The following is a 20494-nucleotide window of genomic DNA, read 5'->3' as shown; positions in this document are numbered from 1 at the left end:
AACAAAGTCCTAGAAACTCAGCAAAAGGCAGTGTCCCTCCATTTAGCACCTAATGTGGGGCCCGCTACAAAATGCTTTTTTTGCAATGTTATAGGACATTGTTATAGAAATGTTTTGGATCATCAGGTCCAGGTGACTACATCCTGGCTTCCATTTCTTGAGTCATCAAAATGTGTAAAGTACTGCACAGATTGCATCTGTTATGACTTGCCTGAGTGTTCATTCTTCATGGAATGTCCCTGATTTTTGCCCTTCTTTTTCTTGCTTAGCTGTGTGTGGAAAGTGTTTCCCTGGCTGAGTAAACCGATCGTCTCTTAGTTATCAGCAGTAGTGCTTTCTAGTCAAAATAGACTCTGCACTGGCTTGAGTGTGACCATTCTCCTTAGCTGGCTGACTGTGACTGCGTTACCCTCTCTTAACATTTCCACAGGTTTGTGATTGGGCGAGAAAAACCAGGACAAGTGAGTGAGGTTGCCCAGTTGATAAGCCAGACCCTGGAGCAGGAGCGGCGCCAGAGGGAACTGCTAGAACGCCACTATGCGCAGTATGATGCGGATGATGACGAGGTAGGCAGCACAGCTGTTTCTTCTCAACTTCTCACCATGTTGCTCCCGTCTCACAGGCTCTTTATAGTCTCTGAAGGAGGACGTCTTCTACGCCAAGCTGAAATTCAACTGCTTGGAAAAGAAATACCACTTGTATCTGATATTCTCTTATAAGTTGATTCATGGTTCCTAGAACACTATGGAAGCAAATCATTCTTAACTTTTTAACAAACTATTGGAAAAAATTCATAGAAACAAGCAGAACTTTTATAAATAATGGCTGTCTGTATTGTTGGAATTAGATGGTTTTTCTTTCTGCTTTGTATGTTTTCAATCATTTCCAAATAGTCTAAAATACTTTGTAATACTTTTTTTTCCCTTTGGAGGAATCAATAAAACATTTAAATGAACACACACACATACACAAGCATAGACAGAAAAGCAAGGGAGATGGCTGAGCTTTTCCAGAGGCTCCCCCCTCACCCCAGGAAGAGAAAGTTTTTGGATGTGCTCGCAGGGATCTGTGCTAACATAATGCAGAGCAGAGCATTTCCCCTCGTGTATGTCCCATGGCACAGGTACATATTGGAATGATCTTACATCCTGAGCTCTGTGGAAGATCAAGCAAATGAGTCAACACTAACCCCCAAGTGAACACGGCTCTCCGGAACCCTTGTGGGCTGTAATGAGACACAGACGCTGCGCTGTTTCTAATGTCAATTCCAAGTGCACACTGATAGGCTGGGACAGCACACTTTATTACAAACACATTCAAACGTACATATGTTTCATATTGGCATGTCAAAAGATTCATCAGTAATTTAGTTGTAGTATTTCATACTTCATACACGTGTAAATGCTCCGAAAAAAATAAATATTCTTTATGTCAGCTGATACAGCACAGGAAGATTTCATACCTTCAACTTCTGTGCACCTGAATATATTATTTATCCAGACTGTGTTTTTGCTTTTATCTATGACACAGAAAGAGATTAATGAGTGGGCATTCAGGTCTTTTTCATGTATATTTAATCTAGCAGGCTTTAATCCAAATATATATTAAATTTTCATGCGTTTGCGGTATAATGAGGACATAGTCTCCATTTGTTATGTTAACAAATTGCAGGTCACATATCAATTAACATTTTATTTTGTTCTATTTTTATTTGTTTCCTGAGACAGGTTCTCCTTATGTGAAACCCTGCCCAGGCTGTCCTTGAACTCATAGCAGCTCTTTCCCTCAGCTTCCCTGCTTTTGGATTACAAGTGTGAGGCACCATACTTGGCATCGTTCAACTTTTGACAAAGAATAATACAGCAGAGAGATTATCCACGCCTGAAATAGTCTTTTAGAATTATTTTCTCCGTTTCACTTTGTACTTACGGAGTATATTTGGCCGGAATTCCCTTGTACTGGAATACTAAGTCAAAAATACATTATCTAAAAATTTGAAACTAAACAGATGTCCTCGAATATTTGGCCTACTCTAGTGTTTTCTGTTTTACTAGAAGCATCTAGGCCTACTGTAGGATTATAGAATCATTTTCTTCAGGTTTGGATTTTCACTTCTCTACTCTGATAGAGTTTTGCATTTGATGGTCTGGGTAGTAGAGAAACATCAAGTGGTGGAGAAAAAAAACAGGCCCCGCTAAGACTGTGTGCCACTGTATTGCTGGCTACATCAGAATGGCTGTTGGCTGATGGTCCATACTTAGAAAGTAAGCACTCAGTCTGGACCAGGATGTGGGAGCCTGCTGGTAATGCCTGCCCTGAGGAAGCCGAAGAAAGAGGACAGAAGAGCTTGAGTCCAAGGTCTGTCTGATATGGCATTGATTTTGTTTTGTTTCCCTGTGTTTAACTAAAGAGAATAGGTTTACAAGTAAGGGGGAGTTGCTAAAGTAATCTAGCCACTGTAAACCTCCTCTAAAGTTCCCTATCTCATAATCATGTATCTTCCAGTTACTTTGAGGAATTGACTGATCACAATCAGTCAACCTAAAGTTTCAACATAAGCTTCTAAAGTCTCTCTTTCTCCCCCCTGCCCGTGTGTGTGTGTGTGTGTGTGTGTGTGTGTGTGTGTGTGAGAGAGAGAGAGAGAGAGAGAGAGAGAGANGAGAGAGAGAGAGAGAGAGAGAGAGAGAGAGAGAGAGAGAGAGAGAGAGAGAGAGAGAGAGAGAGAGAGAGAGAGAGAGAGAGAGAGAGAGAGAGAGAGAGAGAGAAATAGGGAAGGAGAGAGGAGAGGAGGGAAGAGAGAAGAGAAATAGAAAGGGGTAGATGGAAAGTGATTTTCCTCTAAATTCATAGTTTGAATAAATGAAAGAATTATTTATTTGTTTATTTAAGAAAAGCAAAAAGAGTTCTTTGCTAGTTGAACATGTGTTTTTAGGGGGAGAAGAGTGAGTGAAACTGGGATGATAAACTTTTCTGGGAGTCGATCTCATCAAGCCTTAAAGCACTATAGAGAGAGGGATTCGCCTGCAGCTCCAATAACCAGGGTGTGTTTCCAGCTGTCTGACTAGCTTTTGGCAGTCTCAGATTGGTGCTCTCTCCCTGGCCCCAGAGCCCACTGCGCTGTGCAGGTTTTAGGTGGAGCACACAGAACACCCTTCATGGCTCTCTCTCTCTCAGACCAAGAATAACTGGACAACAAAAGGTGTGAAAATGATTCTTGTTTTGAGTTGTGGTGTTTCTTGTCGTTCCTCAGGTCTGTGAGCCTTTGTTCTGTGTGACCATTACTAGGGACAGTGCAAACGTGGCTACCTGCTTTACTGTAGTCAGCCACGTGTATGTATCATCCGATAGAGTCTAAAGAGAAGATGAGCTGATAGAGAAATGTTTTACAAAAAGGATTGAGTTAAATGTTCTCTTCCTTTATACATTGTAACAGTTGATATCTGGAGCTCATGACTGTGTTAATGCAGGTAACATTGACATTCTGTCGTCAGACTTCCCTGTGCTCTTCGTCCACTGGCCCCCTTTCTTAGGTGTTCCACAGTGCCTTCTCACAGCCATTAGTCTTCTGTTCACAGAAGAGATGGAAGTTGTATAAACATTGAAATTTACTCCACTGTTAGAACTTCCAATAGTGACACTTGATTCAAATTTTTAATTAATGCTACCAAATATTAAGTTGGGGGATCAGGGTTTTATCTCTGTTTTCTGTTTTCTCTCTTCCACTGTTAATGGAAAGTAAAATGACTAAGATGTGAGTGAAATGAGAAGGGCCAATATTGGATATCCAGGGGTTAGACGGGCCTTGAATAATTGATTTAATTTCATATATAATTGACCAGTGTATTGATTTGCGTATCTTTGTTAGGACAGGCCTGCCTGAACATGTAGAGTCAGTCACAGGGCTTTTCACTTTTCTTATAATTCACAGAATCATCTTGTAATTTCAAATTTAGAATCAGTTTATTTGCTAATATCTCCTGCGACCTTGCCTGAGCACAGCCAGGAAACCCTCTGATTACACAGAGCACCAAGTTGAACTAGCCACTTTCCAAGCGAGGGCGGAGATGAGTGTTGACCACAGAAGGGTGCAAGGCTTCTGTTTTGATCAAATTATGCAGGGTTCATTTTAACTCGGAGCACATCACATTGACAGGTTGCTTGAGTTGTCTATACAGGAAACATCTGGATCGAGGATATTTCCTGCAGTTGTTAAAGGACACTGGGCCTTTGTGAAGGAGATTGTTGTGCATTAGGTCTCTGTTCATCTGCGGTAACGCTTTAGGAAATTGTAAGTCATGCTCTAGTAGGATTTGAAATGTATAGATAATCCTCAAACTATTTAATTTCTGCTGCTTCTGCTTTTCTCCAAATATTTGAACTAGAAGAGTTTCCAATAAGCAAACAGCCAATTCTGTTTGAATTTGCATTCCTGTTTCTGTGCGCTCTGCTAACCATTCTAGTTTGGAAAAGCACAAGGGGCCCTGCCTGGAGGCCGAAGACTAGGAGGGGATCCCTCAAAGAGCAGGAGATGGAAATCTGAAGGCTGAAAGGTTCACATACATGCACATCTGCGATGAGTGACCGCATGTCTGCTTTTAGGAGAACTGATAATCTCACTGGGATTGTTTGTTTCCTCCCTCCCTTCCCTCCACTCCCTTCCCTTCCCTCCCCTCCCCTCCCCTCACCACTCCTCTCCTCTCCTCTCCTCTCCTCTCCTCTCCTCTCCTCTCCTCTCCTCTCCTCTCCTCTCCTCTCCTCTCCTCTCCTCTCCTTTCCTTTCCTTCCCTTTCTTTGTTTCTCCCTTTTCTTTCTTTCCAATTTGAAAGGTAACCATGGAGGATTTAATAAAAACCCTCAGTTAACACCATGCCATGAAACACTGGGTCTATGGTAAAATTTTCAAGTAGAATTTAACATTTAATCTCCCATTATAATCTGTAACTGTCCATGTTCACCCGACAGTGGCTAGGTGATGCTGCTCTGTTATTTACTTTATGGAGTATATTTGTATTTTGGCTGTATTTCTACATAAAAACAGTATGCAGTTTGAAGTGCTGTGAGCTCAGGCTGGAAACAATATTAACTGCACTTGTATCTCTGGTTCAGAAAATAGGGTATGGTCACACTAAGTTAAGAGGAGTTAACTTACAAACTTTTTATGATTATTTTAGTTCCTCAAAGATCCTTTGATAATGGAGTGTTTGTCACATTGTAAAGCATATATCACAAATGACATTTCAACCTCTCTCTAGGCAACATGATTCATCAGCAGCAGAAAACAGCTCTGTCTTAAAATACAACTTATCCTTTTCTTTTATTATTTGTTTTTGTTGCTAGAATTCCATATCATTTTAAAATATTGTGACACTTTGCTTCTTAGAATCTTTTCATGTGTGGTATGAAATACCCACAGGAATATTTGTTTTTATTGCTTCTGTTAGCATGTAACAATTGGAAGCAAAAGTTTAATGGAAACTGTGTTGCATAAGTATTAAAAATGGTTTACAAAAGTAATTTTTTGTGGGGAAAACATTGTCGGGCTAATACTGAGTTTGACTCAGGCTGTTTGCTGTTCCTCGTTAGAAACAGCTTGTTGTGGGTGAGGAAGAGATAGCAATGTTTGTTGCTCACCTTTTAACACTGTGCATATACCAATGCAGAGAGACGCCACCCTGTATCTGCGACCTAGGGAACTGGCGAGGAGGTGCAGTACTCTCTTCTCTGTACTGGACAGTGTGGGGTCCAGCCAACACTTGAACCTTGATGTTTTTCTATCCTGCTGTTGGGGTTGGGGGAAGCCTTCTTTAATTGTTTCTGTCAACTTTTTAGAGCACTGTGGCTGAATTGCAAGGAATGTCTGGCAACTGCAATAACAATAACAACCGTTTCCTTAAGGTTTGTGTTTTGGCAGAAAAATCTGCTTATCTGTACGCTCTTGCTTGGTGTGTGAAATTAAATATTCTACAAGTCTTATTAACTTCCTATTCCCTGAAAAGCATTTTTGGAGCTGTGCGTTTTGTGTATTGAATAATAATCTGAAAATCATGGTTAGAAAAATAGAACGCGCATTTCATGTGCAAGTCTGTAAGATGGACTCACTTCCTCTTAACCACGGGTATATTTAACCCCTAATCCTTTAAATGTTTTGTGATTCAAAAAAAAGAGGGGAAACTTTACAAAGAAACTCAGTATTAGGACTGTGCTTATGTTTTACAGCCTACATAACAATTTATTTTCTGCTTAAATCTGTTTTTGTTTTTGTTTTAGAAAAGAATCTTCTGATATTAACTAATTTCTTAAGTTTTCACTATATGTTTGGATGAACATACAGAATAGACAGACAAAAATAGGTAATGAACTTTAATTAGTCATAAAAATAGTGGCGCACCCAGCAGACTTGTGTGTGGTTCATAGGGTCCTGATGAGAGGAGTCTGCCAACACAGAGCTGAATCCTAAGAGTGGTCCAGAGGCTGTGATTCTTAAACTATATTGTTTCGTTGGTAAATCTGAGATTTTTACTGATCTCCATCATTGGAACACACAATCATGAGATTCTTAGAAAACATGCTTTTGAAGACTGTACCTTTTCTTGAACATCCTCCTATACTCCACTCTGAATTTCAAGAATATTCTTTGTGTATAATGCTGATCACAGATAGTGAAAAGTCAGAGGCATGGAGAGTAAGAGTTAGGGCAGGAACCTTTGCCTCTGCATGGTCTTCCTTTCGTACCTCATTTCCTTATAAACCTGTGTGGTTTATAAGAATTATAATGGAAATGATTTAATTATATTTTTCCTGTCCCTTTCTTTCTGGCTGCCACCGAATAACATTAGTCATTTCTGTGCTAGATCCTAAAGCAACAGAAAGCTTACTTGTCAGATCCTTCTAGCCCAACATATTTATCTGAAAGCATAGACTTTGTCTGCCCGGTGGTGTGTGTAAGTGATTCTGTATCACTCTGAAAACTACAGAGCCTGAAGTCAAAAGAGTTGGCATGTGGACTAATATAGATGATATTATCCAACTTTGAAAATATTTTATTTTCAAAAAAAAAGTTTTCAAAGTTGAATGTAATTTTTACCGAAAGACTTGAGAAGTGCTGAATCACATAATGAAAGCCACTTGCCTTCCAGAGAGTGGTCACTGTGCAGTGGGAGGCTTGTTCTTTTGTCTACCTGGACTGGCATTCACTGCAGAGACTCTTGGTTGTCTTGCATGTCTACATCATCTTCTTTGCCTTTCAGGGCTCTGTTTGAGCTTCGTCTCTTCACCAAGTCCTCTGGGGTTCTCTCAGAAGCTAAACTCAGAGTCTTCTCTTTTTAATGAGCCAATAGCACCATGGGCATCCCAACATTTTTGTTTTTTGCTCATAAGTATCTTCCATTAACTTATTGTCTCGTCAGTCACAATTATCAATGGTTAGTTGATTTCTACTTCTCACAGGAATGACTGCATCACTGGGAAAAGTAGACAAAACCAAGAAATTGAACAGAATTGAATCATATCAAGAAAGTAAAAATAAATTTGGAAAATAGCTCTCATTTGCATTTTCCTGATGGCTTAGGATGTTGTACACTTTAAAAAATATTTATCACTATCTTCTAAAAATATTTCTCATCTCTGGGCATGGTGGGACAGGCCTTAATCCCAACAATTGGGAGGAAGAGGCAGGTGAATCTCTGAGCTCAAGGCCAGCCTGGTCTACAGGGAAAGTTCCAGGACACCCAAAGCTACACAGTGAAATCCTCTCTTGAAAAGCAAAAGAAAATAAGCAAAAAAAAAATCTCTTACCTGTTGGTATTTCTTCTTTTGAGAACTCTTTGTTCAGTTCCATAGCCCATTTTTAAGTTGGATTTATTATTTTCTTAGTGTTTAGTTTTTTTTTAATTCTTCATATATTCTAGACATTAATCTTCTGTCTGTTTTGTCCCATTCTGTAGGTGCCTCTTCAGTTAATAACTTCTTCTGTGGTACAGAGATGGTTTTAGTTTCATGAAGTCGCAATTGTTGGTATTTTATCCCATTTCTTGCTTCCTTACCTGAATCCATACATTGCTTTTGGTTAAATGAATATATTTTACAGTATTAATTTTACCAATCCATGAACATAGGGGTTCTTTCTGTCTTTTAAGGTCTTCTTCAATTTCTTCCATCAATATTTTAAAGTATTCATATTAGGTACTTTATATTCTTGGCTGGTTTATCCCAACGTATTCTTTCTTTTTGAGGCTAATATGAATGGGATTATTTCCTTGATTCTTTTTCCAGTGTGTGATTTTTGTGGGTAGGGAGGTAACTGCTGATTAGAGCACAATGCTTTGTAATCTTCCACTTTGTAAAGAAAGAACATCAGCTCTAGGAATTTCCTGGTGGAATCTTTACAGTTCCTTATATGTAGAGTCACATTATCTGCAAGTAGGGATACTTTGGCTTCCTTTCCTGTTTGTGCCCCCTTTTTTTCCTTGCCTGATTTTGTTTAACTCAGGCTCTATTTTAAATGAGAGTGATGGGAATGGATGCCCTTGTTCTGTTCCTGATGGATGTCTCAAGTGTTCCTCCATTGACGTGATGGTGGCTGTGGTTTGTCATATACAGCCTTCCTTAGGTTGAGATGTCTTCCCTCTATCTCTAGCCTTTCCAGGACTTTTATAAGGAAAGGATGTTAGCCCTCTGAGGAGCTGTTGGCTGTAGTTGATGGCTTCTGGCAAAGAGGATTTCCCTGCCCCTCAAGTGTGTTCCTTGGTAGGTCACCCATTTCTCAGTGGCAGCAGTAATTGACCAGTGAGTTACTGTTTTAAAAAGGAGAAGACATGTAGTTTGGAGAGGACATGTGGGCACTGCTTCTGGAGAGGTTGGAGGGAGACTGTAGGGGCGCATACGATCTTATAGTACACATATATGGACTTCTCAAGGAATACATTTAACATATAACTTAGTTTTAAAATGAAAAGAATGGAAAGTAGAGTTACTTGTAGTGGACAATATGAGAGCAAAAAAGAACTGCATAGGAAGCTGGAGGAGAATCAGTGTCATGCAGAGTGAGACTGGAGAGGGATGCAGTGACGGGGCTGGAAGCACAAACATACTCACCCTTGCTGCACTGGGACTCGGCACCACCAGCTTTTCCCTCCTTCACATGTGAACATGACTTTTTACTTGCATGCTTGCAGTAGAAACACAGTAGTCAAAATAACCTGAATAATGTCAAGATCTGTACTTCAGGAATGCCCTTCTTCTACTTAGAAATGTGTTAATTTAGAAATAATCTTCGGTCATACAAGTGAATTTTCACAAGCAATAAAGAGTGGATGCCCACTAGGGCATTATAAACATTATATATGTGCAGGCCTCTACCTGGCAGCTCTTTGCCTGCCTCCGCAAGTGCTCCAGGCCTTGGAAATTGATATCGAAGCTACAACTCTGAGTTCTGGAGTCCCTAATTCAAAAGGGATTTAAATGGCTATTTTACACAGATAAGACTGACATAAAAGAGGACTACATAGATCTTAGATGTATAATTTAATACTCTTATTATGGCACCATTTTGAAATCAATTTCAATGAGGAACAATTTGAGTATGATAAAATCCACCAGTTTTAAGGTATTAAAAAGCTAGCAGTTTGATAAGAAAGCAGTATCTCCCCACCACATTGGAGGACATTTCTCTTGCCCCAAACAGTTGCCTTGCAGACTCTCAGCCAGAAGCACCATCCAGTCTTCTTGCTCATACTAGAGGATAATCTGGCCAGTACTAGAATATCATTTGAATCAAATAAATCTAAAGTGTAAAGTGTTCGTTTATATCTGGCTTCTTCCATCCACCTTACCATCACATTTGTCCTTAATGCATAGTTATTTTAATGATACTATGGTTGGTATTAGTTGGAGTTATTGTGGATAAAATGCCATCCATACTCTAAGTTAAATGGCTAATCGGAGAACTTCATCGTTCAGCTGGAATACCACGGGCAACTCTGTAGATGGAAATAAATCTACCCTGTGGAAAATCAGTGATAGAGCTTATTCCTAAGTAGCAAGGAAGAAAACATCTTATGTGAGAAATTATCACCAAAGCAGTTTAAATATGTGCTGAATTTCACAAGAAGTACAAGCACATCATTTCTTGGGTGTGTTCACTTCAAATTAAAGCCTAAAGGTTGTTTTTTGCGAAATAAGAATTTACAGTTTCAAAGTATAAACTACAAGGGAAAGAAAACACTATGAGTAACAAACAGCTGCAGAGGAGGAGAGAAAGGAAGGTGGGAAGGGGTGTGGACATATAAGGAAGTAGGGAGAAAAAAGAAGTGCAAGAAAGATGAGGTAGATCATTACCAGGCATAGCAAATGCCCCAGAAGTTCTGTCTTCAGACATAGAATAACAGTCACACGGCTTTGGTGTCAGAAATGTGATAAAATCTGAGGAGTGTGAGATAGTGAACTAGTTAGTTACAACCTTGGTCACAAAACCTAATGATGAGAAATAAAACTTTAAATTAAATTAAAATTATGCAAAACCACTTAAGCAGAATGTCATCAAACCATATCTGACAATATACATCAGAGTTTGCACATCCTGATTGGGTGTAGCCAGGAATGTGTGTAGTTTAACAGTTCAAAATCGACCTCTTTAGAATACCTGACAGTGTGCTACAAAGCAAGAAGGGAAGAAATAAATTGGCAAAGAAGTAAAACTGGTACCAGTCCCAGATAATGAGACTGTCTAGTTAGAAAACTTGAAAAGCACCTATTTTTACAATAATGCAAGGTTTTAGTACATTTTCTGAATATGGGCTATTAAAATATAGCATGTATTTGAATGTCTACAAATAAGGAGAAAATTGTAAAATTTAAACATCACATTACTAGATATTAAGAAATAAAGGGTATGGAAGGTCCTCAAAGGGGCAATCAATTTTTATTGAAATATGTTAAATCAAGTGTATAAAACGCAAAGAAATTTTATCTGTAGATTGAAAGACTCCGAGCTACGTTGAGTCCATTTTCTACAAATTGGTGTGGGTTCTAGTGAAACCCTAAAGCTGTTTTCAGTGGCTTTTGTAAGCAGTTGTTAAAATGCATATGAAAGAAGAATGCAGTAAGACAGCCCTATCAATGCCTCAAACAATTGTTATTTTTAGATTGCTGTAATTTATACAGCAGAGCCAATGGGCAGGCAGATTAGTGAGAAATCGAGATGCAGCTATTAGCATAGATAGTCTATACGAGCTGAGGAAGTGATCGACAGAAGCACATCAGTCAATTGGAGAAAGAAAAGAGGTTGAACTCCCATTTCATTCCATACATTCCATTGCAGATGGATTGGCCAATCAAATATGAGAAGTAAAACTAAAGAGGAGAAGACAAGGGAGGGTGTTGATATGTCTTTAGTTTGAAAAAGGGAAGTTCCATAAAGGAAAGGATTGAAAGGGGGGCAATATTATAATTAGGAACTTACATTTATGGAATGAACACTTTAAAGGAAGTGCAATGGAAGGTCAGGAACTAAAAGAAAGTATTGAAAATAGTAATTGACTCAGTAGTAAGAGACCACCTGTGGGGCCCTGGCTTGAGCAGACATGCCACAAAAGAAGCCCTGGTGGCAGATGATAACCAACGCTGTTGCTGGCAGCCAGGAAGTGGAAATTGAAAACCAAAGTGAATACCATCTGAGACCTGAAATAAGTTAGATATTTTAAGTTCAAGGAAGATGAGAAGTAAGGGGAACTCTTGTTCTGTGCACAGAGGAAAATTTGTTGACTCAGTCACTTTGGAAAGACATTGTTACTGTCAAACAAAATTTATCCCAAATTTCTTTCTTTTGTTCAACATGTTAGTAAAATAAAAATGTCAAACACGTGATTCATAATTTATGTAACACAGTCTTATAGCAGGAAAATAGAAGACGTCCGATATCTCTGTTAACATGAGCATGCATAAATATAGTGTGGCCTATTCATACAGGTTAGCAGTGTGTGAGCGTCGTATCAGCAACTTGCAACTAGTGCAGTCTGAATTGTCCTACTGGGTACAGAGGCACGGAAAAATGCAGTGTGATTCCAACTATTATAAAGATCTGACAAAATAATGATATGTTGCTTAAACAAAAATGTAGTAAAACTAAAAGCAAACAATGACAAGAATGATAATAGTCTAACAAAATTCTGCACTGAGGCTGGTGACTCATGAGGAGTCAAGGACGCTCACCCACAGGCATAGACATGCCGCTCCCCTTGAATAAGAGTTAGCTCAGTAACTGTGGTTATGCCACTATTCATTGTCCGTATATTGTCAGCTTGGACTTAGGAAAAGAAATCCATCAGATTCAATATCTTCTATTTAACAATTATGTGCATATAAAATGAATATAACATAGTTCTTAGTATTTGAGTACTTAGAAAAATAGCTTAATACTGTATCTCTTTTATTATTATTATTTGGTTTATTTTAAAGACAGGTCTCACTCTGTAGCCTAGGCTTTCTTGGAACCAAACATGTAGATCAGGCTGGCCTTGAACTAAGGAATGTCTCCCTACTCAACATTACAAGTGATAGGACCATGTCCAGCAGTATTGGTACTTCTTGAAAAATACAAATATCCTTTTCCAGCATCAGAGCCACTAATTCAAGGTGTGTGTGTAGGTCTAGCTCTGGGGGTGGGGTATAGGAAGCTGCTGGATGCTATCAGATCCTGGGTTATACTTCTTAAAGTTTAGAGGAACACTGAAGAACAGTTTCCACAAAGCATAAATATTCCCTCTAGAAGGAGAGAAGAACATGAAGGTTTTGTCATTAGTATGTGTGTACATTATATATAAAAATTGCATTGATTGCACTGGGGTGTTTATACTTTGTGCAGCTGTAATTTTTTAATTGATAGTCTGCTATAGTTCTTGCAATTGTATAAATCAACTTTAATACAAACATATTTTCTGAGATTCTAGTCATTGTATGCTACAGAATTATTAAAGTAATAGTAGCATGTACCCCTCTTGTAACCAGCTGTCCACATCTGCAGATTAAAAATTCAAGAAAGCACAAATCTCTCAACTCTTCCCACAGTTTTACTGGCATCAGAATAAATATCTCATTGTTTCCTGGGCAAGTAAAGTGAAACTGAAGGAAGACTGCCAGTTTGAAATTGCAGTGTGACATGTGAATTACAGAGGTCGGCTTTGGCTGTTGACTGGTTGCTGCAAGATCTCGGTGGGAAAACAAAAGATCACGGGTTGTGTCTTTGTGTCGTAGATATTTATCGGAAATGTAAAGACAAGTAGCATTCATCATTAAGGAGACTGCATCCTGGATCACATACTTTTGTGTCACAAGAAGCGTGCTGTTTCCTGTGAAAACTATATAAACATTGTACAGAATTGAAGCTGTTTTCCAGGCAGCCGGTAAAGAGTCCCGCGGCCATAGTGTAAGAGCTTTTACCGTGAGGATTTCGAGGATGGAAGTGTGAGCTGCAGGTTTCTGCTCTTACTTTTCTACTTCCAGGCTGATTTTGTTGTCTGTGTTCTGTTGCAGAAGAAACTGTGACAAGGCAAGGGTTGTTCAAGAAGTGACATCCTTTACCTGTAGACCAGAGGTGTAGGAGGTGGAGACGGTCAAATCCCTGTGGAAGTAGAAGCACTGGAACTTTCTTACCTGATTACTTGACCTTCTAGAGGCTTTCCCATTAAATTGAACAATACTGTTTCAGTCTTTTAAAAATCAATTGAATTTCGCATTTTTTCTTTTTCTTTTCCTTTTTTCTTTCTTTCTTTCTTTTTTTTTTTTTTTTTTGCTTTAAATCTAAGAATCAGGAAATAATTTGCTGAGCTGTCACATTTTTGTGGCAGTTCTATGGCTGCCCTTTGTATTGTCTCTTTAATTGTTGGCCAGGACTGTGCAAGAAAGATAGCCTTTCCCTCCAGAGCAACAAACCATTCTTACTGCTCTGTATAAAAGATTTGCATCAGTGTGTTCAGAGCTAATATCCTTCTGTACCTACCTGTGCAAGAGTCATGTGTTCATCTTCTTTTTGCCTTTAGTAAGTAAAGAGCTGAACGACCAGAATAAATTGATGGTTGCTTCAACTATTATAGACAAACATGCAGGCTTAGAGGAAGGTTCTGACCTTGAGGTGACAATATTTACAAAAACATATACCTATATGCACAGGGGGGAAATTTCAATCATTGTGGTTTGACTCTTAGGGAATCTTGAGAGGCCTGTCCACAGGGCAGATGATAAGTCAAAGGATAAGAAAAAGTAGCATCATTGGGTTGCCCACCGACCCTGTTTCTCCTGCAGTCTATTAGGTCTGCCTTGCAATTTTAGATTTATCTTCTAACCAGACATCTTTGTATGGATGTTAACTGTTAGAAAGGAATGTTGGGCCTGGCATGGTGGTGCACACACCTTCAATCCCAGCACATGGGAGCAGAGGCAGGCATATCTTTGTGAGTTCAAGTCCAGTCCAATCTACAAAGCAAGTTCCAGGACAGCTAAGGCTACACAGAGAAACACTGTCTTGATTTTACACACACACACACACACACACACACACACACACACACACACACACAGCTGGGGTTGGAATGTTAGGCCTGTTGGGGAGATTTATCTAAGGCAGACGCCAATGGAAACTCAGAGGTAGATCTTTGGACCCCAACTGCCAGTAAAGAAGGAAAAGCTCTTGACCTCATCCCCCTTGTCAGCAACCCACTCCTCACATCAAAATGAAACGATGAGAACCATTACCACGACAGTGCAGTAGCAGGTTCCCCAGCTAGAAATCCCTTCCAGTTCCTATGTGGAGTCAGCGTTAGGACTGCTGAGCCAGAGACCTAGCTGGGTAGGTGATGATGCCAGCCGTTACGGACTGCCTTTGAAAGTGTGTTGGGTGGTCTGTGAATCACAGTGTTAGCACGAATCCACACTAAGCACCAAGAATGCCTTGTGAAGGACATGGATTGCTTTCTGCCTCCATAATCCTGTTAGCTCCTCCCCTCCATCTTGGCCTCCACTGCTCTAAGATGCCTACTCCTGACAGTCCACATGGACCCTGGGTTTACTGGGGAGTTTGGAGGAGAGGGATATTTAAACATCCTAGTTCTGTGGATGCTGGCTCAAAACTCACCGTCTCACCTGGCTCCATGGTGATAGTAGTCACTTGAAGGAGATGCAGTTTTGCGTGTTTAGGTCTTATAGCCTTCAGGTGGCTGGAGATTCCTTCCAAAATGCTGCTACCCTTGCTTACTTGGAGAATTCCTGAGGGAGAACTCAGGATTTAATGCACTCTGTGGGCAGTTATGCCCACATGCAGTTGTTCAATTAGATGGCATCACTGGTGCCTCCTTGGTCCTGAAGGGCTTTCCTGTCAGCTGCTTCCAGCCTGCTGCCATTATTGTGGACAGGAAGGGTCTCTGGCCTCTAGACTGCATGTGTTGAAACCCCGTCTATCCATTTACTGGTGCTCCCTGATCTACCTGGATTTTTGACTTAGGACAAATAAGAATGTCAGTACAACAGATTTCTACGGTAATCCTGAAGGTTTGCAGATTTGTTTATTGGGGGTCAGTGGGGTATGCATGGTGTCAGTACTGTAGGTTGGGGTGTTCTGTGTCTTGGAATCCTGTCCACAGAAGTCCATGCTCTTAGACTTAGCGGATCCCCTTCTCGTGTCTTCTGGTCAGTTTGAGCAGTGTGGCCACAGGTGTGTTGGAGAGTGTGAAAGACTGCTTCCTCCTAGATCCCTTCTGCACAGGCCCTGGGAGCAAACTGTTCAGTAAAAGTCTACAGCCTTAGAATGAATAGAAATGGTGCCTCTTGTAGGGCAGTGGCAACCTTGCCTGTGGACAGGGCTTCAAATTGGCGTTTCCTAAGGCAGAAGCCCAGTGAACTAGCCTCCACTTGAGAACTCGGTTCGGCAAGCCGTTCGTGAATTTGACCTTAGGTTTGGCTGCCATCTCTTAATTCTAAACTTAATTGCAGGCTTTTAAAGCCGTCACATCTTGTTTCCTTCCTGTTTAATAGGAGAACAGGCAGGCAGGCATCACCCCGATGCCATGGAACTCCCCTGCTGACATGCTCCCGTTTCCTAGATAGCTGATGCTGTTTTTGAACACTCGGTCATGTTAGCAACCCTGTGTTCCAGGTTTCCTATAACAGTCAGTTTAGGGCAATCTAGACAAATCCATCCTCCAGAATCTGTCTAGCCTTTGCCCGTTGCCCATTTCCAAAGCCACATCCCTATTACTTTCCCTGACTTGCTGGCAGCCCCCCTTCTTATGTGTACCCCCTTCCCCCCAATAAATATTTCTGCAATACACTCTGAGTCAGTTCATCTGGATCTTTCTAAGCCCACATCTGTCCCAAGGCCATCAGCAAGGTGTCAGCCAGAGCTGTGGTCATCTAAGTGCTCAGCTGGGAAAGGGTCTGTGTCCAGACTCCCTCGCAGCTGCTGACAGGATGCAGAGGAGCCACCCCATGCTCTTTCATGTGACTGTTGGCAGACCCCTGTTCCTGCTGGCCAGTGGCCAGACATCTCGCTACCTTGTAATGTGGCCTCTTCCTGCTCTCAAGATGGATTCCTGCTTCCCACTACTAAGAACTCAGAGAAAGCAAGAGGACAAAAGAGAAGCCACACTTCCTGTAACTAACGTAGTTACTTCCCTTGTGTTTAGCTTCAGCTGAGTAGCTAGGCTCAGTTCACACTGGAGAGGAAGGATTCCAGGAGAGCAGAGGAAGCAGGGGCTCTGGGAGTCGCTTTACCATGGAGACACTCTTGCAGGAAATAGTTACCCTGGTTTTGAGTATGCCTTCTATTTCTGGAAGATAAAGACTTTAAGGAAAACATAAAAATCCAATGCCAATTAATGAGCTAAGAAAATTAACAGAAAATACCTAAGAAAGGAATCCTGAATTTGAGTAGATGGAAGAGATTTTATTTCCAGACCTTTAGTTAAAATTGCTAGAATTATAATTTGTCAAGAGTAAAATGAACTGAGCTCTTGAAAGCTGGGGACTCGGGACTAGATGAGTAATGTAGGTATTAATTTTAAATGTTTCTCTGAGGGCTTGAGCCATGGCTCATAGCTAAGACCTCTTCCTGCTTTAGTAGAGGATCCAGGTTCAGTTCTCAGCACCCATGTGAGTGGCTCATGGCCACTTAGAACTCCAAGGAGAATCTGATGCCTTTAGCCTCCAAGGGCCTCCACAGTAATGTGCTCATAACCCCAAACACACACACACACACACACTTATTTTACAATAATAAAAACAGACCTTTAAAGTACGTTTCTATCTGTGGAGACTTAAGTGGTAAGAATGGTATAAAAAGCAAGAAACATTCCCAGAAGCCAAGACTGCGACACGATGAACATGTAATCAGCGGCGCACATCTGCATGTCCCCAGCGCATGGGCATCACCTACAGAGTCTGCCTCTGTCTCAGGCTCTCCGTGTGCCACTGTTCACCAGCTTATATCTCTGGCCACTGAGGAGACCATTATCATAGGTGGTGCCTTAACTTTGCTCTTCCAGAACTGTTAACTGGAACAAATATCACTACATAGTTAAAACAAAAAAAAAAAAAAAAAAAAGGAAAAACACTGATGCATTTTGAATGACCAAGTAAATGAGGAGTTGTGAAGACACATCACAGGCCAGTATCGCATGTGTGTATTTCCCCAAGTCCTCAATAGCCTAAGACATTGGAAACTGTAACCTATTCTCGGCAAGATAGACCACAAGAGATGCAAGCTATCTCTTCTAGAGACCCTCTCTCTCCAGTCCCAGTGGCATGTTCTTCCTGTTCTTCTCTGTGGCTGTCCTAGAGAAATGAGCAGGTACTCACAGGCTCTGAGTGTATTCTTGGCAGTGGTATAACTTTGAATGTGTCGCTGTTGTATATTCTCACAACAGTCGCTGAAGAAAGTGTTTCCCAGCTCTGCAGATAACGTCCGGAGTCTTAAGTGGCCCAGTGTTACAAAACCAGGCCACACAGAAGTCACTGGCCCAACATGGGGAAAGAGATGCCTTTGTGGGGGATTTTTATGTTCCGAATTTGCTTTTGTTAAAATCCCACTGGATGGAGAATTGTGAGCATCAGTGTCTCATCTGAGGTCTGCTCTGCAGAGAAAGTTCTCTACTATTTCATCTCAGAAGTGAGTCTGATATATATATATATATATATATATATATATACACACACACACATACATACACATATATATATCTGAATTCAAATCCAGCAAAAAAATTCCCACAGACCGCATATTTTGGGCTATTTTTATGATTAACACTGTTTAGTGTTCCAGAATTTACCAGAGTAAACATTGCTACAACAAAAATTACTGCAAATGGTTGAACCTAACAAGAAAAATCCCCAGTAGGGCCATTAAGACCTCAGCTGCAGCTGTGCTTAACTGTATTTCATAGTGGGAAGCTGAGATTAACAGGAAAATCAGACTCTGCCATGGTGTGCAGATGTGACCACAACTGCCTTAATTTATTCAGCAAACATTTGTTCAGGGCCTACTAGATGCCAAACAGTCACTGGCCTCTGGGATTAGAGGGATAAATGGTACCTGGCACAGTTGAGGAAGTTCCAGTTGATGGGAAAAGGCAGATGTGACTGAGAGTGTTCTGAGAGATGAAGGTGTGCACTGGGGCATAGGGAAGAGGAGGGAGTCTTACTGGCCACAGCTACAGGATACTCTGATGTGAGTGCACATGTGTCTTTGACCAGGCTGACAGGTGGGAGGGTGTAATGAGACATGCTGAGACACAGGGCTTTTGAGTTTGGTATTAACAGATTCATACTGCAGCAGGAGGAAGGAACCGGTTTAGGAAAGGAATGGTTTATGTCAGAGTCCTGGCAAAAGATGCATGTGTGGAGACCTAAGGAATCCTACAAGAGAAATGCTTAGTGTCGTCTGGCTGCCAGATACAGGCTTGGTGAGACTTCACGGAGAGTGTCACCACTGCAGCACTGGTCCCAACAACAGCAATGACAACGACCAGCTATTGTCACCATCTATCATGTGCGTACCTTTCTGTAAAACGCTTTTTAGGCACCCTGTAATTTAACAGTGACGCCCTTGTCCTGGCAAGGAACTGTTTTTTTTTTTTTTGTTTTGTTTTGTTTTTTGTTTGTTTGTTTGCTTTCTTTGTTTTTCACTTGACACATGAAACAACCGAAATTTTGGTCTGGAAGTTCACTTGCAAAATCTCAAAACCAGCATTTGAATCCATATGTACGTGACCACACAACTATGATCCTTTTATGGAGCCTGCTTCACTGTCTTGCTACATTTGGGTAGTTTCTGTTCCTTCAGTAAGACATAGGCTGATGCCTGCGTCTCTAGTGTGTGCTCAAGGCTCAGTTTGTCTGAATGCTTTTCTTCCTAGCAAGCAGAAGCTATGTTTACCCAGAGGTGTACCCTGACGGGGCACTCCTCTTTATCATTGTCATGTAATAAAATCTCTATGGCCTGAAGCATTCATGTCTTGAGAAAGTGGGAGAAGCAGTGATGGAAGAATATTTGGGGAAGAGTGAGGCCAGAGGTCATAAAATAAAGTGTGAGAAGAGCAAGGGAAGGCTGACAACAGAAACTAGGGGAATCTGGCACCTTTCTTCCCTTGCGGAAGTCATTTTCATCCTTTCTAACTTTTAGTGATTATATATTCTGGCTGTGTTTTTTTTTTTTTTTTTTTTTTTTTTAGAAAGAAAGCATGAAGCAACAGTCAGCAGGTTCTTGAGCCCAGGAGAAGATTTGTCACTGTGCTGGACATGCCTAAGACTTCAGAGAAAAAAAAATGTTGGATTTTTCAGTGATCCCTCTTTTATAATCCCCAGCCATTGCTGCTCCTGCTTCCCTGTCCTCCCAAAGGGAACTCCTCTTTTTTTTTCTTTTGTGCTTGATCAGGATAAGCATACTACAAGGAAAAGCAAAGACCAGAACTTTGGATCCCAGCAGACACATGTACACAACTTCAAAATGAATTTAATGATAATCAGAACTGTGAATGGTAGCTCTCAACACGGCAGGCTCATACTGGGAAACTTTACATTTGAAGAAATGTTGAAGAAGTATATTCTTGTTATTTTCTGCCCTGCCAAGGTTTTGTTTCTGTAGATTGGTAATGGCAGCGCATACAAGGAGGAATGCTGGTTTCAGGGATCTGTTAGGTAATAGTTTCAACTTAACTGATGGCCCTTGGGTGAAATCTCTGAGTCTGTTTATTCAAATTTAGATGGCGTATTCAGACCCATGTCATCTAGCTGTTGATTGCATATTGCTGGACAAACATTAAGTTTCTAAAGTAGGATTCTTTATTCCACAACTTATCATGAGACCATGAAAAAGAAAAAGGAATTATGAACAAGATAAACAGAACATAGGGAAGGATGTTCACCGTTTCTCAGTTACTGAGAACTGCCCTTGCCACATCTAAAGTAGATTACACAGTGAGAAGAATGCCAAGAATCCAGTTGTTTTAAAGAG

General features: G+C 40.7%; 1 protein-coding gene across 12 annotated transcripts in view; it reads left to right on the top strand.

The window, feature by feature from the left end:
- Positions 1-20494, top strand: part of Ppp1r9a (protein phosphatase 1 regulatory subunit 9A) — a 308576-nt gene that overhangs the window by 217744 nt on the left and 70338 nt on the right. For 8 of the 12 annotated variants that reach the window (XR_007588950.1, XM_050123822.1, XM_050123830.1 and 5 more), the window contains exons 6-7: positions 431-566; positions 5830-5895. Coding sequence is in view for 11 of the 12 variants with exons in the window: in XM_050123822.1 (XP_049979779.1) it covers positions 431-566; positions 5830-5895 (202 nt within the window). In the remaining variant the exon portion in view is untranslated. The remainder of the gene's footprint in view (positions 1-430; positions 567-5829; positions 5896-20494) is intronic. The other 4 variants (XM_050123832.1, XM_050123831.1, XM_050123828.1 and 1 more) reach the window with 1 other exon arrangement.

This window comes from Alexandromys fortis, unplaced genomic scaffold (assembly GCF_014885135.2).
Source record: "Alexandromys fortis isolate MF-2015 unplaced genomic scaffold, M_Fortis_MF-2015_v1.1 scaffold_214, whole genome shotgun sequence".
Classification (NCBI taxonomy): domain Eukaryota; kingdom Metazoa; phylum Chordata; class Mammalia; order Rodentia; family Cricetidae; genus Alexandromys; species Alexandromys fortis.
This window is presented reverse-complemented; position numbering and strand designations above follow the sequence as displayed.